The following is a 25,659-nucleotide window of genomic DNA, read 5'->3' on the forward strand; positions in this document are numbered from 1 at the left end:
CCTATTTGACATCTAATAGAAATTTCAGGTTCAACAAAACTGAAAACAAACTTCTGATTTCTCATTTAATTCCCCAGTTCTCCTAGTCCTAAAGTTTTCTTATCTCAGTAATGACAGTTTCACTCTTCTGTTCAGGCCAGAAACATTGGTGTCATCCTTGGCTACTCTTTTTCTCTTGGACACCACATCTAGTCAATCAGAAAATTCTGTACCCTCACCCTCAGAGTATGGCCACAGTGTGGACTCATGTGCTGCACTGCTCCCTGCTCCCGCCCCGGTCCAAGCCACCATCCTCTCTCATTTATACGTTTGCAGTAGCGTCTTAACAGGTTTCTTTTTGTTGGTTTTTTTTTTTTTTTTTGGTATTTTGTTATGTTCGGTTTTTGTTTTTTTTTTTTTTGCCTCCTCTTGTGTATTTTCAACACAGTAGCCAAAGTGATCCTTTCAAAAGACAAGGCAAATCTCTCACTTTTTTTATGTCTTTATACAAATGGTACCTTATCATTGAGGCTGTCTTTGATGACTCAGCATAGAATAACAACCCCACTACCCTTGGCATTCCCTGCACCTTACCTTCCTGGATTTTTCTCCATAACATTTACCATCATGCAACACACTCCATATTTATTTGTTGAATACTTTTAAAAATACGCCATCACTAGAATGTAGGTTCCATAAGGGCATGAAATTTATCTTTGTTCACTGCTTCATCACCAGTGCCTAAAGCAGTGTCTGACCTATAGAAGGTACTCAAGAGATACTTTTTAGGTGACTGAAAGTAGGGAAGAAGTTATGCATACAGATGCAGGTTTATTTTTATGGCCTTGGCGGGAAGTTGAAGTGACTTCTAACTTCTCTCTAAAATTATATATGACATCATTGGCTAACAATGAAGATGTAAGTGGGTTAATTAAGGGTTGGGAGAGTAGAGAAGGTTTGAAATAGTGGATTGGACAGAGTGGCAAAAGGATATGAAACACAAACATGGAAGAAAGAACACAGCATTGAAGGAACAGTCAAATTGATGACAGTGACATTATAATGGTATCAGGCTTCGTTGCGTGATTTTTCTACACATGAATAAGACGTGCCTTATTCATACAACTGTGTGAGATAGATATTATTTTTTACTATTTTACAGATGGAGCCACTGGGTTTGAACATGAAACAGTTATCTTAAGGTGTCTAGTGCTACTGTGTGGGAGAGCTAAGGTTCAAACAAAAGTCCTTTCAACCCTTAAGGACACTTTCTTTTCGCTACACCATGCTCTAGTATGGAGAGCAAGCACAATGGGTGGGAGTGCCCAGGACTTCAATTGAAGCATGGGGGAAAATATAGCAAAAATTTTTTTACATATTATTCATTTAATGTTTGTGTTTTTTAAAGTTTTGTATATGAAGTACATAAGATATTAGCTGATAAAATATATACCAATACACTTGAACCTGGGAGGCGGAGGTTGCAGTGAGCCGAGATCGCGCCACTGCACTCCAGCCTGGGCGACAGATCGAGACTCCGTCTCAAAAAAAAAAAAAAAAAAAAAGAAAAGAATATATACTAGTAAATACTCATCTGTTAGCAGTATGATCTCATGTAATTTTTTACGGTTAGGGGAACATGATCAAAAGAGTTTGGAGACCACTGTTAGGAAAAAAGAGCCCTTGTCTGGTGGTTAAGAACCTTAGAATATTCCCTTTATAAAACGCAAGGTCTTGGGCTATTCTTTTAATTGATCAGCTGTTAGAGACCTCTAGCTTGTAAAATGAAGATCCTGAACTTAGAACATGTGAATTAAAATTTGCCCTTTTCATAGCAAGATTGTTAAAGTGATAATAGTTTTTCATTGGTAAGATTTTCTCAATATAAAAGTAATATAACTGCACTAAATTATATTTTGAAAATGAAGACTAGGCAAAAAGAAAAAAGAGAAAAATCCATTACACCAATTCAAGCACTTTACATTCTGAATTTCTTTGTAGTTAAAAAAAAATCTGTGAGTACCTAATAGGTATATATGGGGTACATGAGGTATTGTGATACAGTATGCAATGTGTAATAATCACATCAGGGTAAATGGGGTATCAATCACCATAAGCATTTGTATTTTGTGTTACAAAAAATCCTATTATACTCTTAGTTATTTTAAAATGTACAATTAAATTATTATTGATTGAAGCCACCTTATTGTGCTATCAAATACTAGGTCTTATTCATTCTTTTTTTTTTTTTTTTTTTTTTTTGGTGAGATGGAGTTTCGCTCTGTCACCCAGGCTGGAGTGCAATGGCATAATCTTGGCTCACTGCAACCTCTGCCTTCCGGTTTCAAGCAATTCTCCTGCCTCAGCCTCCCAAGTAGCTGGGATTACAAGTGCCTGCCACCACGCCCGGCTAATTTTTGTATTTTTAGTAGAGACGAAGTTTCACCATGTTGGCCAGGCTGGTCTCAAACTCCTAACCTCGTGATCCGCCCGCCTCGGCCTCCCAAAGTGCTGGGATTACAGGCGTGAGCCATGGCGCCTGGCCCTAATTTTTGTATTTTTAATAGAGATGGGGTTTCACCATGTTGGCCAGGCTGGTCTGGAACTCCTGACCTCAAGTGATCCACTCGCCTTGGCCTCCTGAAGTGCTAAGATTACAGGCCTGAGCCACTGCACCCAGCCTTATTCATTCTTTCTAACTTTTTTGGTTTTGGTACCATTAACTTTCCCCACTTCTGTCCTAGTTCCCCACTACCCTTCCCAGCCTCTGGTTGCCATCCTTTTATTCTCTATCTCTGTGAGTTTAGTTGTTTTAATTTTTAGCTCCCACAAATAAGTGAGAACATGCAAAGTTTGTCTTTCTCTGCCCTGCTTATTTTACTTAACATAATGACCTCGAGTTCCATTCATGTTGTTGCAAATGATGGGATCTCATTCTTTTTTTTGTGGCTGAATATATTCCATTGTGTAAGTAAACACCGCATTTTCATTATCCATTCATCCATTGATGGACACTGAGGTTCCTTTCAAATCTTGGCTATTGTGAATAGTGCTGCAATAAACATGGGAGTGCAGATTATCTCTTTAACATACTTGTTTCCTTTCTTTTGGGTGTATACTCACAGTAGGATTGCTGGGTCATATGGTAGCTCTATTTTTAGTTTTTTGAGAAACCCATCGTAGTAGTACTAATTTACATTCTCACCAACAGTTTACAAGGGTTCCCTTTTCTCCACCATCTCACCAGCATTTGTTATTGCCTTTATTTTACTTTATTATTATTTTTTGAGATAAGGTCTTGTTCTGTTGGCCAGGCTGGAGTGCAGTGCTGCAATCACAGCTCACTGCAGTTTTGACTTCCTGGGTTTGAGCAATAGTCCCACCTCAGCCCCCTAAGTTGCTATGACTATAGGCATGCATCACCACGCCTATCTAATTTTTTTTTTTATTTTTTGTAGAGATGAGATTTCACTATGTTGCCTAGGCTGGCCTCAAACTCCTGGGCTCAAATGATCCTCCCGCCTTGGCCTCCCAAAGTGCTGGGATTATAAGCATAAGCCACTGCACCTGCCCTTTGCCTATCTTTAGAATAAAAGCTGTTTTAACTGGGGTGCGATGATAACTCATTGTAGTTTTGATTTGTATTTCTCTGATGACCATGGATGTTGAGCACATCTTCATATACCTGTTTGCCTTTTGTGTGTCTTCTTTTGAGAAATGTCTATTCAGATCTTTTGGTCATTTTTAAATTGGATTATTAGATTTTTTCCTATAGAGTTGTTTGAGCTCCTTATACATTCTGGATATTAATCCTTTATCAGATGGGGAGTTGGCAAATACTTTCTCCCATTCTGTGGGTTGTCTCTTTAGTTGGTTGATTGTTTCCTTTGCTGTGCAAAAGCCTTTTAACTTGATGTGATCCCATTTGTCCACTTTTGCTTTGGTTGCCTGTGCTTGTGGGGTATGATTCAAGAAATCCTTGCCCATACCAATGCTTTGGAGAGTTTCCCCAATGTTTTCTTTTACTGGTTTCATGATTTGAGGTCTTAGATTTAAGTCTTTAATCCATTTTGATTTTTGTGTAGGGCAAGAGATATGGGTCTCATTTCATTCTTCTGCATATGGATTTCTAGTTTCCCCAGCAGCGCTTTGAAGAGACTGCCCTTTCCCCAGCGTATGTTCTTGGCACCTTTGTTGAAAATGAATTTACTGTAGATGTAAGGATTTGTTTCTGGGCTCTCTATTCTTTTCCATTGGTCTATGTATGCCAGTACCATGCTATTTTGGTTACTATGTACAAATGCTAGTCTTATGCCAGTACCGTGCTATTTAGGTTACTCCCCTACACTAAACTCTGTAGTATAATTTGAAGTCAGGTAATGTGAGTCTTCCAGTTTTGTTCTTTTTACTCAGGATAGTTTTGGCTATTCTGGGTCTTTTGTGATTCCATATAAATTTTAGTATTTGTCCTCCTTGGGAAGGCTTTCCAGGTTAGGTGTTGTGATCTAAGCTGCATCTGCATTAGGAGGTACCCCAATCCCAGTAATACTGTGGTTCTTACAGACTGGTAGATGTGTACTGCCTTGGTGGTCTTGGATAAGATTTGAAAGAATTCTCTGGATTACCAGGCAGAGACTCTTGTTCTTCTGCCTTATATTCTTCTAAACAAACAGAGCCTCTCTCTCTCTGTGCTGAGCTGCCGGGAGCTGGTGGAGGGGTGACATGGCACCTCTGTGGCCAACACCACTGGGACTGTGCTCAGTCAGACCCAAAGTCAAGATAGCATTGGGTCTCGCCCAAGGCCCATTATGTCCACTACCTGCCTCCCACATCTATGTTTGCCCAAGGCTGAAGGGCTCTGCAGTCAGTAGGTAGTAAAATCAGCCAGGCTTGGGTCCTTCCCTTCAGGGTAGAGAGTTTGCTCAGGCCCTGGCCGGGTCCAGAGATGCCATCACAGATCCAAAGACTGCAGTCAAAAACCTTTTAGTTTTTTTTGGTATTCAGAGTGTACCTGTTCCCATTTTTTAAATTTAATAGTCCATCAGTGGCTTATTAGCATTTTTTTTATTACACTTTAAGTTCTGGAGTACATGCCCAGAACATGGAGGTTTGTTACATAGGTATACACGTGCCATGGTGATTTGCTGCACCTATCAACCCATCATCCACATTAGGTATTTATCCTAGTGCTACCCTCCCTTAGGCCCCCACCCCCCGACAAGCCCTGGTGTGTGATGTTCCCTCCCTGTGTCCATGCGTTCTCATTGTTCAACTCCCACTTATGAGTGAGAACATGTGGTGTTTGGTTTTCTGTTCTTGCGTTAGTTTGCTGAGAATGATGGTTTCCAGCTTCATCCATGTCCCTGCAAAGGACATGAACTCATCCTTTTTTATGGCTGAATAGTATTCTGTGGTATGTATGTGCCACATGTTCTTTATCCAGTCTATCATTGATGGGCATTTGGGTTGGTTCCAAGCCTTTGCTATTGTGAACAGTGCCGCAGTAAACGTATGTGTGCATCAGTCTTTATAGTAGATTCTTTCACTGACGTATCACTTTTGAAGTTTTTTAAATTGTAAAATATTTTATACATATTTTTGTATATGTACAAAAACGTATATACAATGCACTACTTAAAGAACAATTAAGTGAGAACACCTAAGCAGCCACCGAGCCAGTATGTCAAACATTGTTCATATTTTCCATCTCTGCTGTGCATCTCCCAGCTGTTTCCCTTAATTCCTCAAAACGTAACAACTATCCTGCATTTCCTATTATTCTTTTTTCTTTATAATTTTATCACATATACATTTATCTCTAAACAACAATGTATATGTTGTTTAGCTTGCTGGTTTTAAAATTATATGAATGGAATCATTATATATATGTTCTATAAGATTGTTTAATGTTGTTCAATATACTGAGGTTCTTTCCTTTGCTATACACAGCTATAGTTTATTGTTAAATGCCGGTACTATTCGATTATTTGGAGATATCATACTCCAATTTATCCATCATCCTGTTGATGGACATTTGAGTTGTGTTTAGTTTTTTTGTATTTCAAACAATGATACTGAGATTTTTCTTGTACATGTCTCCTGGCGCACATTTATAGAAATTTATACAGGTGTATGTGTGTCTGTGTGTGTGTGTGTGTGTGTGTGTGTGTGTAAGATAAATATTTATATACATATTATTAAACAGAAGCCCAAATTTTATTTTTCTCAAATATTTTAAAATTAGCTGGGCCAAATTGTCAGTATAAGAAGTAAAATGAATAATTAGACCCTTTAGAAGTGCTGGGGGAGATTTTATATAAGGATTATCCCTAAGTTAAAACTCACTTAGATAAGAAAATATGCTTAATGGATTTTCTACATTTGTTCTTAATGATCTAAACGAAAAATTTATTCATTGAGTTATATTTATTCATTGGGCCATCTTATCTATCAACATAACACATTTTTTTTGGAACTCTACGGTTTATAAGCATTTTTATGTACTCTGTTCCTTTTGAGTTACACAAAAACCAGAGGAAGTAGGTATAGTTGTATTATGATGATGATGATTATACCCCTTTTTCTAGATGCACAAATGAATGACCTGTGAGGTGAACAGACTTGCCCAGATTTCAAACTCTATCGTCTCTTTGAATGTACAATATACCATTAATATTTTACAAATACCCTTTTCTGGGTATGGTAGAGAAGACCAGTATGTTATAATTTCTTTGAAAATACTGATTAAGATTTAAATGTATTCCACAGTTCCATCTCTCTTATGCGGAGAAAGACTTGTTGGAGAGAGAGTCAAGAGGAGAAGCCCATCAGGAAGTTCTTAGGCGAGCAGCCAAGGACCTTCCCATCTATACCAGGACCATGTCTGGAGGTAAATGTCAGTAATGAGTGCTTTACAATGGTATGCAAATAACATCATTAAGGTGACTGTAAGAAAGTGTGTTTATGTACTTGAAATGGTAAAACACTCATTTCAGAATACTGTGTTATTTCTTGGATTGCTGTTAAATCTTTCCTGTATGATTCCATAAAACAGAATGGAAACATGAATAACACTGCGGCAAAAAGATCTCAAGGAAATCAGAACTGACTTTCATCCTGTTCTGCCTACTTAGTTATGACTCAGTGAAGATGTGAGAACTGCTCAAATCTTGATTTATAGTAGTACTCATGTTTAAGGTTTTAACTGTAGATTTTCCTATTCATATTTAATTTAAGGCAGCAGTATCTGTAATGAATATAAAATGAATACTTTTACATGTATTTTTTCATAAATTTAGAGCAGTCATATAGGTGATGTAAAATTTCATTTAGGTGTTGGTATAATTTTTTATCTATATTTAAAATTTTCTTACAAATGCAATAAATTAACAAATCTCTTACTTGGGACATATTTTAAGGTAATTTGACAACTATCCAGCTAAACAGTTGTCTTAAAACTGATGTACATGGACTAGTGATGCTTACCCACCAAGACTTGCCCAGAACTTCTGTGACTTCAGAGCTGTGCTGTCCATTATGGTAGCTGCTAGCCCCATGTGACTGTTGAGCAGTTGAAGTATGGCCAGTTCAAACTGAGATGTGCTCTAAGTATAAAATACACACGGTTTCAAAGACTTAGTATGAAAAATATATATAAAATATCTCATTAATGGACAGACACAGTGGCTTTTGCCTATAATCCCAGCAACTTGGGAGCCTGAGGTGGAGGATTGCTTGAGCCCTGGAGTTAGAAGTTGCAGTGAGCTGTGATTGCACCACTGCATTGCTGCCTGGGTGACAGAGTGAGACCCTGTCTCTAAAAAATAAAATAAATCAAAAATGTTTAAAAAAAAAAACAGGAAAAACTCGTTAAGATTTGTGACTCTGTGTGGTGACTCATACACGTGTAATCTCAGCACTTTGGGAGGCCGAGGCAGGTGGATCACCTGAGGTCAGGAGTTCGAGACCAGCGTGGCCAACATGGTGAGACCCCATCTCTACTAAAAATACAAAAAAATTAGCTTGGGCCTGGTGGTGCACGCCTGTAGTCCCAGCTACTCAGCTCAGGAGGCTGAGGTGGGAGAATTGCTTGAACCCAGGAGGCAGAGGCTACAGTGAGCTGAGATGACACCACTGCACTCCAGTCTAGGTGACAGTGAGATTTCATCTCAGAAAAAAAATTAAAAAAAAAAGGTTTTTATATTACTTATATTTGTTTCTGACTCACTGTAGAATCATAATTGAATCTAACTATAAGTCTCACACATAATTTTTATCCTTTTGGTTTTCACTGGTTCTTGATCATCAAGTGGCAATTTCCCGGTTAATATTGTGACCTTGGTTTTATCCTACAAAGACAGAGATGTGCTTATACATGTTTAGGTATTTTTACCCTGTAAGTCTAAACAAATACTGCAGAAATTTAAGCCCCCTAGAAATAAAGTATTGCTGAGTTTCCAAAGCTAGTTAGTGACAGTAAAAGGTGCAAAAACCTGGTGTCCTTATTCCTAGTTCAGTTTAAAACTTTTTTTGATAAATAACAGGATACAGGAAATAAATTGGTTTAATTGAGGGAGACATTCTATTTATTTTGATTAACGTGGACATATTTGTACCCTTTGTGAGCCTTATTATAACTACTGACAATTGAAAAAGCATCAGAAAAATTTCCTTAGGAGATTCTCTGTTCTGGTTAAACCTCCAGAGAACTGTGGCTGTAGGCAAGTCATTCCATTTTTGTATTTAAACAGCATCAAATATCTTATTTTTTGCCAAATTTAAATTTTATATGCTTTTTAAAATTTAAATTTGGAGAGATGATAAAAGCCATTTAATTGTATATTCCATTCAGTGTTAACTCTAAGACTAAGTGGAGCTTTTTGTCCCTAGCCATCCGATACTGTGACAGATGCCAACTTATAAAACCAGATCGCTGCCATCACTGCTCCGTCTGTGATAAGTAAGAGAACCTTTAACTTCTAAAATATCTACATGCTGGTGGTCTTTTTCTTCATTATGTTTCTTTTCTCACTGTTTTCCTGATTATCTTCTCCATGTTCTCACTTCTCAGCCCTTGATTTAGGAAATGCAGTTGGTATAACCCACTGGCATTCATACCAGTGAGGCCTAAGGCTACAGTCAAGTGTCAGTTTGCCCCCAGATTCACGGTGCCCTGAAGTATGTGATTTTTAGCAGTTCTGGCTTGGCTAGTTCAATTTAGGAAATACTTCTATGAGTGTTTTCCATTTTTATAAAGATAACTCAGTTGACTTCATGACAGTCAGACGTTGTTATATATTTAATATACTCCAAGGACAGTATGACTTGGCACAAGGATTGATATTGAAGGGAAGTTTTATCCAGACTTTCTGTAAATCCGTTGCAGTTTTATTCTTTCTTTAGCATAAGATAGTTGTATATTAATACATTATATTGTTTTTAGGAAATGAGTTGCTTTGCATCTTAAGCGTGTATATTTTGAACTCAAGTTATATTATTATAAGAATTGGCTATAGTGTTTGTTTTAGATGAGAACTTCTGCTATTATCCAATTTTTAGATAAGTAAATAATTTTGCAATATTTTACTTGCCGCAGCTCTTTGAACTAACCATAATTTATATTTTTATAATTTAATATGATTAAAATTTCATGGGGTATTGGGTTTTGTGTTTTGCTTTGTTTTTTAGGTGTATTTTGAAGATGGATCATCATTGTCCATGGTGAGTTGGCTGTATATTTAAACAAGTTTGTGTCCCTTGTAAATGTTAATAAATTGAATCACTTATCCATGTAAATCTTTTCACAAATGAATTATTACTTAAGTTGACATAGCAGGAACTTTTAGATTTAGTTTCTAATATTTGTTTAACTTAAAAGAGACTTTATTTAGGGGAGTTTCCATGAAATACTTTTAAAACCAGTAGGTTAACAATCTAAAAGTTAATATCGCATGTTAGCTCAGAACAAAGGATTTTCTTTGTATGCATGTGCATAAACAGAGATTCCAGAATACTTCACAGAAATATACACAAAGATGTACAAGTAAATTATACATAGTACCTCACTGGAAGCTTTTTATAGAGAATTAAGTCATCGAAAGCTTTTTAACAATTCATTTTACACAGAATTTGACATTAAGGAGTAGAATAGCAACTACACAGATATACAAATGTACACATAAATTTAAACAAGATTTTCCACATAGAATACATTAATATTTGCTAATATTTCTCAGTCATGAAATTAGGTAATTCAATAGAGGATTATTTGAAAGATCTGATTAGTAAGGTTAATTTTCCTTCCTTTTCCTATAATTTTTCATCTCAGTGTACATATATCTCTGACAGTCATGCCCAGGTTGCTGGCCAGGTTGGATTTGGGCGTGAGTAATACTTATTCTTCAAGCTTTCTTTCAGGGATGGCTCTACAGAAAGGTAGACATGCCCACAAGTCCTCAGTAGATGTAGGGTGAAGTATATGTAGGGAACAGTTCTCTTAGCAGCAGGAAAGATTCCCAGGGGAATGTAGGATTATGGTATCCTCTCTCTTTTACCAGTATACCTCTCTCTTTTCTCCACCTCGATTTTCTCCTTTAAAGCGTTCAGGCTAGTCAACCCATATAAGAATGGCACTCTTCTTAAAGGTCTCAATAAATAACGCCCGCTTCATACTAATTGATACTTGCATTCATTCTTTCCCCCCCGCCCCCAGTTTTCTTTTCTGTTTTTTTTTTCAACAAGTGTTCCCCCTCCCCCAGTGTCTTTAATTAGTCATCGTCTTCTTCTTCCTCTTCCTCTTCTTCTCCTTCTCCTTCTTCTTTCTTCTTCTTCCTCTTCCTCTTCCTCTTCTTCCTCTTCCTCCTCCTCCTTCTTCTCCTCCTCCTCCTCCTCCTCCTCCTCCTTCTCCTCCTCCTCCTCCTTCTCCTCCTCCTCCTCCTTCTTCTTTCTTCTTCTTTCTTCTTCTTCTTTCTTCTTCTCCTCCTCCTCCTCCTTCTCCTCCTCCTCCTCCTCCTCCTTCTCCTCCTCCTCCTTCTCCTCCTTCTCCTCCTCCTCCTTCTCCTCCTCCTCCTTCTTCTCCTCCTCCTCCTTTCTTCTTTCTTCTTCTCCTCCTTCTTTCTCCTTTCTCCTTTTTCCTTCTTCTTCCTTCTTCCTTCTTCTTTCTTCTTTTTTTTTTTTTTTTTTTTTTTTTGATACAGAGTCTTGCTCTGTCACCCAGGCTGGAGTGCAGTAGTGTGATCTCAGCTCAGTGCAACCTCCACCTCCCGGGTTCAAGCGATTCTCCTGCCTCAGCCTCCTGAGTAGCCAGACTACAGGCGCCCGCTACCTTACCTGGCTAATTTTTGTATTTTTAGTAGAGTCGGTTTCACCATATTGGCCAGGCTGGTCTCCAACTCTTGACCTTGTGATCTGCCCGCCTTGGCCTCCCAAAGTGCTGGGATTACAGGCGCGAGCCACCATGCCTGGCCAGTGTCTTCTTAATTCTCCTTACATTCATTTGTTGACTTTGCCTGCAGCTGCTGTCAGTGCCCCACCTGTATCCCCATGACCCACCTGTTGAATTCATGGCATCTGTGGTAAACAGCTCCCGTACCTGCTGGCAGCTCCCCATTCAGGCACCTGTGTTTCTTTTCTTCTCTACCTGAGGGGTCTCTTCTACCTGGGTAGTTTTGTTCAGCTCACAAGCCAGGCAGTCCAGAAGTGCCAAGGCATTCATACCTCCAGGGGCAACTCTCAACCAGTGACAGCCTGGCCAGTAAAAAATGCTTTATCCTTCCTGTCTCAAATGAACTGCATCCAGGTTCTTTTCTCAGAGTCTGCTTTGGGGTAAACCCATGTTAAGCACCCTCCTTTCTGGATAACTGTATACTCCAGATATATTCAGCGAGTGGTAGTCATCATACACATAGTGTTGATTTTGATTTGTCTGACCTTAATAAGGGATTGTGATGACAAGGAATAGAGACGTGGAAAAAAATCAGGTCAGTACATACCTATAAAGCTTCCCATGCCCTTGCTGTACTCACAAAATTACAAAAAGAGAAAATAATAATTTACCATTATAGTAATCTTGCTAAGTCAACAGTTAATTTGGCCTCATGAGAAACTTACAGTCTGATAGCCTTTCCAGTTTTCACAGATTCTGTTAAATAAGTGAAGGAGAACAACAGAAATGAGACCCTAGAATTTCTAAAAATAGGTTCAGTGGCATGCCTACACACCACCTGCTGTTGCTCCACCCTTAGGTGGCAGTGTGGGAAGGTGAATGAACTGACTGCGGTACCTTTTAACCTGTGTCGTTGTTCACTTCGCCATCACTTCCCTTGCTGTGCTGCATCCACTGTCTCTGCCACTGTCCTAGCTCTGGGTGCTCCCTTGCAGAAAGCAGCAGCCATGTTGACTTGTGAAGGATTTGATGCCAAGGGCCTAATACTCACTTGGTGCCAGCTGAATGGAGCAGCCATTGTATTTAATTTTTTAATTTCAAATTAACATTTTAAATTAAAAAGTCTATAGCTAATAACATGCTTTTGGTTCCAAATTCAAAAATAAAACAGGTGGCCATGTTCTCCCAGTCCCTCTCCCCACCTTCTTCCACTACACACAGAGAACCAGGGTTGTTAATGTCAAGGCACTTTTCAGACCTCAGTGTATGTGTGCGTAGCCTATAAACCCACTCGTTATTTATTTATTTATTTATTTTTAGTACAAGTGACTACACTGTTGACTGAATCTGTTTCTTTTTATTTTCTTCACTGAATATATCCTGGAAATGTTTCCATATGAATATATAAAAAATCTTTTTCTACAGACTTTGTGTGAATGTATTCGTCTAATGGCAGTCACTTATAGGACTTTTAGGATGTTTTCAGACCCAGGGGCAGCCTTTTAGCTCTCTTTTTTTTTTTTTTTTTTTTTGAGACGGAGTCTCGCTCTGTCACCCAGGCTAGAGTGCAGTGGTGCGATCTTGGCTCACTGCAGGCTCCGCCTCCTGGGTTCATGCCATGCTCCTTCCTCAGCCTCCCAAGTAGCTGGGACTACAGGCGCCCACCACTATACCTCGCGGTTTTTTTTTTTTTTTTTTTTCTGTAATTTTGGGTTTCACTGTGTTAGCCAGGATGGTCTCGATCTCCTGACCTCGTGATCCGCCTGCCTCAGCCTCCCAAAGTGGTGGGATTACAGGTGTGAGCCAACGTGCCCGGCTAGCACGGCTTTTTTATACAGGTATTTTAAACAGGTCTTTTGAACCTTAATATCTGTCAGCTTTGAACATTTGAAACATTGGATCAACAGTACCTCTCTGTTTGTCAATGATTTCTCAATCTCTGCTCTGGCCACTTAAGATTACCCACCAGAATTCTGGGGATCAATCTCATACTTGTGTTTTAACTAAAACAGATGCTGTAGTATTTGCTTTGTTGGATTTTCTATCAAAGTATTTTTTTCCTTTAGTATAAAATTTTAGTTAATTATTTCATATTAATAATACTTTCGCATGCTTGCCAAAGGTTAAGTAACACAAATAAAAACAAATTATTTGAGCTTCAATTTATTGAGTGCCAGTTATGTTCTAGAGGCCATACATATAATCTGTAATACTTCTAACAGCGACAGAAAGTAGTAGAAATTATTTGTCTCATTTTATTTTATCTTATTTTTTTGAGACAGAGTCGCCTAGGCTGGAGTGCAGTGGCATGATCTTGGCTCACTACAACCTCCGCCTCCTGGGTATTTGTCTCATTTTACAGGGGAAAAAAATGAGGCTCAGGAAAGAGAAAGAGTGGGCTCAGAGTCACATAGGAAATTTTTTTTTACTTCAAAGGCCACACTCCTTCCAATGTATTATGTTCTTTTTCCAATTTAAAGTCCGAAAGCAATTGCCCAGAAACAGGGCCAACAGCTGTGTTTTACACTGAACTTAAACAACATAAGAAGGGTATTTACCTAGAACGTGTTTTGTTTCTCCATATGAAATCATTCCTTTTCTAGATGGAGAAGTAGATTCAGAATATGTCTTCTTCCTTTTCAGATTGAGTCTATAAAGCAATAGGCAGTTAAAATGTCTAGCCAAAAGCTGTCTGTTGTGAAGACAGTAAGGTATTATTCAAGATAAATGTCACTATATTTCTTCTAGTTATATATATATATATACACACACATACACACACACATACTCTATATATATACATATTAAACTCTAAAATATATGGTCTTTATTTACTGACCTCCTGTGTCCCTAGCTCTAACATGGCAAATTTTACCATCCTCTTAAGCAAAGCTAAATTAGTTGTTACAAAATCTGTGATCAAAATCATTTTATAAAAATACTCTTTATTATTTATTATATAAGCAAAAGCTGCTGCTTATATTCCTTCAGGAAGAGAAACAATAACGATCTTTTCTGTCCCTTCCAATTTCTTCCTAGTCCACAAGTCATTATTTACACCCATGTTTTCTGAAGTCTTTTTTTTTTTTTTTTTCGAGATGGAATTTCACTGTCACCCAGGCTGGAGTGCAGAGGTGAAATCTTGGCTCACTGCAACCTCTGCCTCCCGGGTTCAAGCTGTTCTTCTGCCACAGCCTCCCAAGTAGCTGAGATTACAGACGTGCACCACCATGCCCAGCTAATTTTTGTATTTTTATTTTACTTTATTAATTAATTTTTGAGATGGAGTTTTGCTCTTGTCACCCAGGCTGGAGTGCAGTGGTGCAATCTCAGCCTCCTGGGTTCACGCGCTTCTCCTGCCTCTGCCTCCCGAGTAGCTGGAACTACAGGCATGTGCCACCATGCCCGGCTAATTTTTTGTATGTTTAGTAGAGACGGGGTTTCACCAAGACTATGCCCGGCTGGTCTTGAACTGCTGACCTCAGGCGATCTGCCTGCCTCAGCCTCCTAAAGTGCTGGGATTACAGGCGTCAGCCACCGCGCCCAGCCATGCTCACCAAAGTTTTAAAGCACCCAGCTTTTGCCTACCCATTCTTTCCCCTTGAAACCAACATAAGTAAGCAATGGGAATATCCTCTATCCTTTTGAGACAGAATACAGTTAGATTAGGCCAATTGTTCCCAATATTATTTCCTGCCATGATTCCATTCAAACACCATAAAAGGCAACCTCACCAACAGGCTTGCATCGCCCCACTGGAACCTCTAGAGATGCAGATGTAACTGTTTCCATACAGTGTGCACCCACAATTTGTGGCTTCTTTTTTTTCTTTTTTTTTTTGAGAGGGAGTCTCCCTTTGTTGCCAGGCTGGAGTGCAGTGGCGCAATCTCGGCTCATTGCACCCTCCACCTCCCGGGTTCAAGCGATTGTCCTGCCTCGGCCTCCGGAGTAGCTGGGACTACAGGCGTGTACCACCACGCCCAGCTAATTTTTGTATTTTTAGTAGAGACAGGGTTTCACCATGTTGGCCAGGATGGTCTTGATCTCTTGACCTTGTGATCCGCCTGCCTCGGCCTCCCAAAGTGCTGGGATTACAGGCGTGAGCTACCGCGCCCAGCCAACTTGTGGCTTCTTTATAAATTATTTGCCCATATGTAAGACCTTTAAGTTTAAAAATTACTAAATCTAATGCTATTCCCTTTACCTTATATTTTTTGAGGGAGATGATGTAAACATTTTTTTCACATGAACATGGTTTCATTTTTACAAGTCTAGAAAGAAAAGTGTTTCATCTTCGTAGCTAAGTCGATGGAGAGTGAGATGATTTTTACCTACGTTAGAACGGGAACAAGGACATTTGAGAAAAGGAAACAATATATGTATGTTCTATGCAATAGGCTGAATACTAGAAAAGGAAACCTGTATGTTCTATTTAATAGGTTCATTATACCGGTTAACCAAGAAGTTACTCAACCCATGAAGGTATTAGCCAATTCCACATGGCTGATGTATCACATTGACACAAGGTCATCCAGTAGTGCCCTTGTCTTTATGAAAAGGAAATCAAAAACTTTGATAGAGAGTGAGCCTATAAGCCTATAAGTGGGAGCTAAATGATGAGAACACATGGACACAGAGGAGGGAACAACACACACTGGGGCCTTTTGGAGGGAGGAGGGTGGGAGGAGGAAGAGGGCTAAGCAAAACAACTAATGGATACTAGGCTTAATACTTGGGTGATGAAATAATCTGTACAACAGACCCCCACGACTTGCGTTTACCTAGCTAACAAACCTGCACTTTTATCCCAAAAATTAAAGTAAAATAAAATATAAATAAATAATTTTTTAATAAAGGAAAATCTTAACAAAAAGAAAGTGAGCCTATAAAAATGAATTGTATTTGTGCTTATGTTTATTGATACAACAGTTTGAGTTGTCCCCCCTCAGATAACGACTTTGGAGTGAGAACTGAGATTTATAAATTTCCATATTTGGAATTATAGCATATTTAGAGCCGACTTTTGGAAATGACCTCAGAGTGTTTAACTTACAGATAAAGAAAATGAAATTCTAATCGATGATTTCACTTCCTCAGGGCCGCATCATTACTTAGTGTCAAATGGGCCTTCTGACCCGGCTGTCTAACTCCCAGGCCTACTTCTTTTCTTAAAGCTCCCATTTAATATGCTTTGACAGTCCGCTTGCTTCAGTGATGGCATGCAAAGAGTAATGTGTGAAGATATTCCATCTAATTTGGGAATACTTGAAAAATTGTAACTTAATTAATCATAGTTGGAAATCAAACCCAAAGATGGCATAGAGGAAGGGTTTAGTAAATTCACCTAAGCTGCCTGGCCTCATACGGTTTCTCACAGGCTCTGTGTTTTGAGAGATGTGCATACTTGCGTAATTTGACATGACATGCAGTTATATTGTTTGTGATTGACTAAAGCAATATTAAATATCATATTTTAAAAATAGAAGCAGATTTCTTTTTAGTGAAATGGATTTTTAAGTGATTGTATGCATAAAGAAATCTTATGAGTTATATTTAAAGAAATGCCAATAAATTAAAAGTGAGAGGAAGCTAAACACTTGCTTGAGCATATGCACACGTAGATTGAAGATGTAAAACTCACTGGAAATGTTTTTGTTTTGTTAACAGGGTGAACAATTGTGTTGGATTTTCAAATTATAAGTTCTTTCTCCTTTTCTTGGCTTATTCTCTGCTCTACTGCCTTTTTATTGCGGCAACAGATTTACAGTATTTTATCAAATTTTGGACAGTAAGTCATTAACTTGGTAACTGTTTTTTTAGTATACAATAATAGATAATATAGGCTTTTCAGAACAGAATTATTTCAGACACTGATTCTATAGACTAGAGCTCATTGACATGCAGTCAGTCCTCATTATTCGCAGATTCTTTTTTTGTTAATTCACTAAAATGTAATTGTAACCCCCACATCAATACTGACAGCTTTCGTCGTCTGCAGACATGTGCAGAGTGGCAAAAACATTGAGTTGCCCCCATGCCCATTCCCAGTTGAGGTTGAACAAGATGACGCTTTTGCCTTCTTGCTTCAGCTCTCATACTGTAAACAAGTGTGCTTTCCACAGTCTATTTAGTGCCATGCTTTTTTCCATTTTTGTGCTTTTTGTTGGTGATTTTGCTGTCAAAAAAAGGTCTTCAAGTGTAGTGCTGAAGTGTGGTCCAATGTTTCTAAACAAAAGAAAACCGATGTGTGTTATGGAGAAAATACATGTATTAGATAAGCTTAATTCAGGCATGAGTTATAGTGCTGTTAGCTATGAGTTCTATATTAATAAATCAATAATATATATTAAATAAGGTGCATTTAAGCAGAAACACACATAAAACAAGGTTACACATTGATCAGTTGTCGAAGATGTTGTGACCAGAAGTTCATAGAAACCTAACCCTGTATCTTCCATAGGAGCAGTTTTTCAGTATTCACAAGTTCAGTGTTTGTGGAAACTTTATAAAACATAAGTACTGCGAATAACGAGAATTGATGACTATATAAGATTTTTTTCAGGATTTAAAAATAGAAGTATTTTCTTTATGTTTAAGAAGATTATTTTTTAAACTATTATGCCTATAATGTCCTTATGCCTGTAATATCCTGAGTTTTTATTCAGTATTTCTTGATTACACTTTATACACTATATATTTTAAATGTAGGCAAAAAGAAATTAAAATTGAGGATTTAAAATATCCAGAGGTCCTCCTTGTGAACACCAAATGACAGTAAAAAAGCAATTTATCTGCTGCCAGTATTGATTTATTATTTTCATTAAATTATCTTTATTATGGTAAGAATTTCTAAATTGCTAGATCACTTACGTGAGATTTGAACCAAATTTAATACCAAAGAATTATTGAATGCCTACTATGTGCCAGTTCTATTGCTAAGCATAGAAAGACATGAGTGAAGAGACCTGCTGCTAGCATTCAAGGATTCTTTCAGTGTCCAGCTTGAAAAATGATCCCTAATGAATGTCTGGGAGAGCATTACCTCACTGCTTCTCCTTCCTGTGGATGATTTTAGTTTCAAACCACAAATATATTTGAAAAGGAATGACCAGAATTTTCACTGTTTGTCAAAAAAACCTGCTGCTGTCAAAAACTGTCAGTGAGGTCTTGTGACCTGTGTCAATCAGTCAGGTACTACAGGAAATTGAAATCTGAGGACCATTTATCAGAAGAGCCACCTGTTGGCAGCCATGGTGCTTCATTATGTGTCCATAGCCCCAAGCCCTCCATTCTAGAGCCATTCCAGGTCTCTTTGGATTTATAAACAATGAGAGAATAAGAGTCTAACTGGTTTTCTTTGAGATGGACTCTTTCAGCCCATGGATATTAAGATTTATTTTAGACAGGTGTTATGCACTGGTGTTGATCTTTTCTGTGGTGCTATTATTTAAGATAGCTTGAAGCATTATTGTGAATGTGTTGTTATATGTATTCATTTAGTTGATGCTGTTATTTGTAGTAATGTAAAACATCAATAAGGATAGTAGCCAAATTGTGCCAGTTAGCCTTCATTTTCTGGCATTATAATGAAACTATTTAGACATTTGTGATTCTGTAGTATGTTAACAAAACATACTCCGTTAATAAATTTAAAACTACATTTTATAGTTCCATTTATCTTGCTTCATAGTATTGCAGTTTATACATATACTACCATAAATTTTCTATGATTTGGTTATGAAAAACACAGTTAATATTCCAAATTTTAATATCATTGTCATATATATTCATATTCTGGTAAACTTTTAATCTGATGAAATATATACATATTTTTCCTAAAGTTTTAACATAAAGCCACATTTTTTTCATATTAAATTTAAGAAAAATTTTAATCAAAAAAAAATCTTACTAATTTACTTATAAAAGTAGGGGAATACATATCCCTTTGACAAAACATGTTATTTTCTTCCTTTCTTTATAGAATGGCCTACCTGATACTCAAGCCAAGTTCCATATTATGTTTTTATTCTTTGCTGCAGCTATGTTTTCTGTCAGCTTGTCTTCTCTGTTTGGCTATCATTGTTGGCTAGTCAGCAAAAATAAATCTACATTAGGTGAGTATCCAATTATTGTAGTTGACAGAACTTTAAATACGTATACCAACATTCATTGACAGTTGCTATGTGATTAAATGCCAGCTTGCCCTGAAGTGGTGGTAAAAGTCATTCTTATTTTCCTCATTGTTTTTTTGATATGTCGCTTTGACACATACAGGTTTGCTCATTCCATATATTTATTGATTGTCTCATATTATATATATATGAGACTATATATATAGATATATAGATATAGTGGTGAGCAGGGGCAAAACAGTCTAATGAGGGGCACAAAAATTAATAACCAAACATAAAAGTAATTACAAAATGCAAAGTGCTTTGAAGAAAAGATGCTGAGGTATGAATAAAAGGATTGGGATGGTGGAAGGGAGCATGTGTAGAATGAGTGGTCAGGGGAGAGCTTATCACAACAAAAAGTACTTAACCTAAGAAGTCAGCTATAGAAAAAGCCAGAACATGTATGTTTAAAAGCCATACAGATATCGGAGGCAGCAAAAGCAGTGCTTACAGGGAAATGTATAGCTGTAAATACCTATATTAAAAAGAGAAATACCTCTGTTAATAACTTTATACCTTAAGGAACTAGAAAAAGAGCAAAGTAAAACCAAAGTCAGCAGAAGGAAGGAAATAATAAAGATAGGAGATAATAGAAATAGAGAATTAAAAAATAGAAAAACAATAAAATCAATAGTTGGTTCTTTTTAAAAAAATCAACACATATGACATCCCTTGGCTAACAAAAGAAAAAGAGAAGACTCATCACAAAAATCAGAAATGGAAGTAAGGACATTACTACTGACTTTATGAAAATAAAAAGGCCAAGAAAGTACCGTGAACTATTGTCTGTCAAAAAATTAGGCAACCTAGATAAAGTGGACAAATTTCCAGAAACACACAGACTACCAAATTGACTCAAGAAGAAATAGAAAATCAGAGCAGACCTGTAAGAAGTAAAGTGATTGAATCAGTAATCAAAAAAACTCACAACAAAGAGAAAAGCCCAGAACAAAATGGCTTAACTGATGAGTTCTGCCAAACACTTAATGAAGAATTAACTTCTTCTTAAACTCTGCTAAAAATTAGAAGAGAAGGGGACACTTTCTGAGTCATTCTGTGAGGCCAACATTGCCCTGATACCAAAGCCAGAGACACAGGCATCACAGGAAAACTATAGACCAATATGAATATAGATTGAACGATTGTTAAAAAATATTAGCATACCAAATCCAGCAACATATTAAAAGGCTTACACAACCATGATCAAGAGGGATTTATCCCAGGAACGCAAGTGTGGTTTAATATATGAAAATCAGTCAGTGGTAATATACCACATTAATAGAATGATGGAAATAGAAATAGAAAACCTTAAGGAATTCACAATAAAAATGATTAGCTAATAAGCAAACTATGAAATTTGCATGATTTAAGATCAGTATGGAAAAAATTAATGCAGAAAAAGTACTTGACAAAATCCAACATCCTTTCATGATTAAGAAAAATTGCACTTCGACTAGGAAAAGAAAGGAACTCCTTCAACCTGATAAGGAGATAAAGGGCATTTGTGAGAAATCCACGCCTAACGTCATACACAGTAGTGTAAAGCTGAAAGCCGCCTTTCTAAGATTAGAAACAAAACAAGGATGCTCCTTTTCACTACTTCTGTTCAACATTGTACATAAGTTCTAGCCAGAGTAATTAGTCAAGGAAAAGAAATGAAGGCATCAAAAAGAAGTAAGTAAAACTATTTTAGTTTACAGATAACATGATCTTATATATAGAAAACCTTAAGGAATTCACAATAAAAATGATTAGCTAATAAGCAAAATATGAAATGTGCATGATTTTTAAAAGTCAGGTATATTTCTGTGCACTAGCAATAAACCACCCAAAAAGGAAATTTAGAAAATTCCATTTGAAAAGGCATCTAAACAAATAAAATACCTAGGAATAAATTTACCAAGAAGGTGCATGTAACACTACTAGCACACTGAAAACTACAAAACATTGCTGAAACAAATAAAAGAAGAATTCCCATGTTCATGGACTTGGAAGACCTTATATTGTTAAGATGGCAATACTACCCAAAGTGATTTACAGATTCATTGCAATTTTAATGGCTTTTTTTTGCATAAATGGAAAAGCCAATTCTCAAATTCATGTAGAATTGCAAGAAGCCCCACATAATCAAAACAATATTCACCAAAAAAGAACAAACCTGGAAGACTCACATTCTTGATTTCAAAACTTGCTATAAAGCATACAGTAATCAAAACAGTGTGGTGCTAGCATAAGGATGGACATATAGACAAATAAAATAGAATTGAGAGTCCAGAAATAAACCCATACATCTTTAGCCAATTGATTTTTGACAAGGGTGCCAAAACCATCTAGTGGGGAAAAAATAATATCTTTGAGTTGCGTGAGGACAACTCAGTATCCACATGGCAAAAAATAAACTTGTATCCCTACCTAACATCACACACAAAAATTAAGTCAAAATGGATCAATGACCTAAATGAAAAAGCTGAAACTGTAAACTCTTAGAAGAAAATAGAGGGATAAATCTTCAGGACTTTGAATATAACAATGAATTCTTAGATATAACATCAAAAGCATGAGCAACAAAGAAAAAACAGGAAACTTACACTATCAGAATTAAAAACTTACATGCATTAAAAAACACAAGAAAGTAAAAAGACAATCTGCAGAAGGAGAATAATATTTCCAATTCATTATCTGATAAGGGCCCTACTATCCAGAATATGCAAAGAAATCTTGTAACTCAACAACAAAAAGATACAAACACCCCAGTTAAAACATTGGCAAAGGATTTGAATAGACATTTAAACAAACATTCCTCCAAAGAAAATACACAAATGGGGAAAATAAAATTTTAGATTTTTCATTTCAGCATTATTCAAGAAGAATATGTAGTATTATGGAAGGAATGTTGATGACCTCGTTCAAATCTCACTCCATCATTTATTTGTTGTTTGGTAAATCTCAGCACAGAAAAATATGCTCAGCATCATTAGTCATTAGGAAAATGCAAATCAAAACCACATTGGGGTACCACTTTATACTCACTAGGATGGCTACAATTTTATTAAAAAGTCTTTGTGAGGATGCAGAGAAATTGAAACCTTCCTACTTTGCTTGGGAATATGGTGCCACCACTGTGAAAAACAGTTTGGCAATTCTTTTAAAAGTTAACCATAGAATTACCATATGAACCAGCAGCTCCACTCCTAGGTATATACCCAGGAGAATTGAAAACAGGGACTGAAAGAGATACTTGTATACCAGTGTTCATAGCAGCACTATCCACAGTAGTCAAAAGGTCGAAACAACCTAAATGCCCATCCAAGGATGGAGAAAATGTGGCATATCTATACAATGGAATATTAACCATAAAAAGGAATGAAGTCCTGATACATACTACACATGTATGAACCTTGAAAACATGCTAAGTGAATGAAGCCAATCACAAAAGGTTACATATTACATGATTCCCATTTTTATGAAATATCCAGAATAGATAGATCTGTAGAGGAAAATCACATTAGTGATTACTAGGGAATGAAGAAATGGGTGAGTAGGGAGTGACAGCTTAATGGATATGGAGTTTCTTTTAGAGTGATGAAAATATTTAGAAATTTGATATAGGTGGGAAGTGCACAAAATTATGAATATATTCTATTGAATTGTTCACTTTAAGAAGTCTAATTTTACACTCTGTGAATTTCACCTCAATTGAAAATAAAAGACCCTACAGGAAAAGAGAAAAAAAGCTAGGAATATTTGAGAAACACTCCATGTGGCTGAAGTATAGAAAGCTAAAGATTGAGAAATACATTAATGAGGTTTGAGAGGTAAGCAAGGACTAAGCTATGTAGAGTTTCTAGGCCAAGGATAGGAGTTTGAGAATGCAACCAGGACCACACATGCTTATGATCATAAAGGACACTCCAAGCTGTGAGCTTCAGTTATTATAATATGCAATGAGGATTAATTACAGTGGGTAGTCAATTAGTGTTCATTTTCAGTATTCTGAAATGAAACATTATGGAATTCTGAAGTGAAATCATTACACCAAATACTATTAGGGTGAAAATACTGATAAAATAAAGTAATTTCTAAGCCCAGGAATTTTATTTCAAATTATGTGTTAGGCAGTTAAATTATAATTCATCAAAAGTAAATTTATTGTTTCTAGAGGTTTTTAACTTCCGGAAACTTCTAGATTTAACTAGTAGCACTGAAAGGACTTCCCCTGGATAATATGATCCTATGAAATGTTTTAGAAAAAGCTATGTATCCTGGGATGAAGAATGCTAAGGATCTTGCAAATGACATTTTTTCATAGTGCCTAATTCTGCTGGTTAGATTTTTCTTTTTAATGGAGAAAAATCATTATACCTCCATGTTCATATTCCAAAAACAAAATTTTAGATTTTGCATTTCAGCATGATTCAAGAAGAAAATGTAGTATTTTTGAAGGAATGTTGATGACCTTATTCAAGTCTCACTCTGTCGTGTGTTTGTTGTGTGACCTTAGGCAAGTCCCAGAGCCTCTCTGAACCAGCTTTCATATGCAGAATGAGCATCACCAGATGCAATACATGGTTCTGGACTGGATCCCGGTTTGGATAAACTAGTTTAAAAGTACATTTTATAGTCAGCTGGAAAAACTTTATTAGATGAGAACCAATTTCAATGAAATTGGAAAATGCTAAGCCAGGCATGGTGGCATGGCACCTGTTACTCCACCTACTTGGGAGGGTGAGGCAGAAGAATTGCTTGAGCCTGGGAATTCGAGGCTACAGTAAGCTATGATCATACCACTGTACTCCACTCTGGGCAACAGAGTGAAACTCTGGCTCAAAAAAAAAAATGGATTTACTTAAAAACAAAGGTTGTAGAATGTATGTAAAAGATAGTATGATTATGGTTTTTTAAAAAAATACACCTGTAGATTTGTAGATCTATATCTATGGATCCATCCATTTATCTATCTATTGATCAAAAGATCCAGAAGATGCAGTTTTAGTTTATTTGCTAGTTTGTATTTTCTAATTTTCTACAATGCACATGTACTATTATAATAAAAAGGCATATTTTAAAATTAAAATAGATATATCTTATGATATTTTAAAACAGAATGGACACCGTATATTTCAGGGCTGTTGACAGGCACATAAGCACTCACAGTCAGCTAGCCATTGATTTTCAGAGTTTCTTCATTTACTTCAATTATTGCTAAATATTCAGGATTGCTAGTAAATATGTTCTTTACTCATGTGATTCCTTTACCGTCTTTTTTTAGAGGCATTCAGAAGTCCAGTATTTCGACATGGAACAGATAAGAATGGATTCAGCTTGGGTTTCAGTAAAAACATGCGACAAGTTTTTGGTGATGAGAAGAAGTACTGGTTGCTACCCATTTTTTCAAGGTACTTTTTTGTGAAAATTTTCAGGCTTTAAACTAATGAAAATAATACAGCAAAAGATAGTTTCAGGAAAAGCCCCTAGTTCCATAGGCTTGTAATTCTGTGTAGGAACTCTTGTTTTTAAAAAATATTATTCTATGATTCACCATAATATCAATGTGGAAATCAGTTAATTCATCATCTTCCTAAACACTATGTTGAACTCAATGTCTAATACACTTTTTTTTTTGCCTAGAGTATAGCATGTTCTGCTCTCGGACATCAGCATTTTGGCAGGGTTTCACTCCGTTGTCTTTTGTATGGTTCAGTTGTAAATTTTTATTTTAATTCTAGTCTAGGTGATGGCTGCTCCTTTCCAACTTGCCTTGTTAACCAGGATCCTGAACAAGCATCTACTCCCGCAGGGCTGAATTCCACAGCTAAAAAGTAATCTCATATTTTTTTTTCATTTTACTTTCAAATAATGTATTTTACCATATTGTGTCTCTTGGTTATATGTTCCTTTGAAAAACAATGAAGACCATAAGAAAATTTACTGCAATGGTTTCCACTTGAAATCAGAGAAAAAAGAAAGTATGATTGAGGAGGGATACATTGGAAGCTTCAATTATACTTGTAAAAAGGTGTTATTAATCTAAGTGTGAGTAAAAAGGTGTTAATTCTCTATACGTTTTGGTTGACTGAAATCTTATTTTTTAAATGTAGTGCTTAAAAGAAAAAAAAAATGTAA

The 25,659-nt window shown here is 36.7% G+C and overlaps 1 protein-coding gene across 5 annotated transcripts in view; it reads left to right on the forward strand.

The window, feature by feature from the left end:
• ZDHHC2 (zinc finger DHHC-type palmitoyltransferase 2) overlaps positions 1-25,659 on the forward strand; it is a 71,981-nt gene that overhangs the window by 32,035 nt on the left and 14,287 nt on the right. For 2 of the 5 annotated variants that reach the window (XM_009243556.4, XM_054561229.2), the window contains exons 4-10: positions 6,748-6,868; positions 8,869-8,938; positions 9,667-9,699; positions 17,030-17,150; positions 19,344-19,476; positions 24,806-24,932; positions 25,263-25,355. In XM_009243556.4, the coding sequence (XP_009241831.1) occupies positions 6,748-6,868; positions 8,869-8,938; positions 9,667-9,699; positions 17,030-17,150; positions 19,344-19,476; positions 24,806-24,932; positions 25,263-25,355 (698 nt within the window). Of the gene's footprint in view, positions 1-1,141; positions 1,175-6,745; positions 6,869-8,868; positions 8,939-9,666; positions 9,700-17,029; positions 17,151-19,343; positions 19,477-24,805; positions 24,933-25,262; positions 25,356-25,659 lie in introns of all 5 variants that reach the window. The other 3 variants (XM_054561231.2, XM_054561230.2, XM_054561232.2) reach the window with 2 other exon arrangements.

The sequence above is a fragment of the Pongo abelii genome, chromosome 7 (assembly GCF_028885655.2).
Source record: "Pongo abelii isolate AG06213 chromosome 7, NHGRI_mPonAbe1-v2.0_pri, whole genome shotgun sequence".
NCBI classification, from domain to species: Eukaryota; Metazoa; Chordata; class Mammalia; order Primates; family Hominidae; genus Pongo; species Pongo abelii.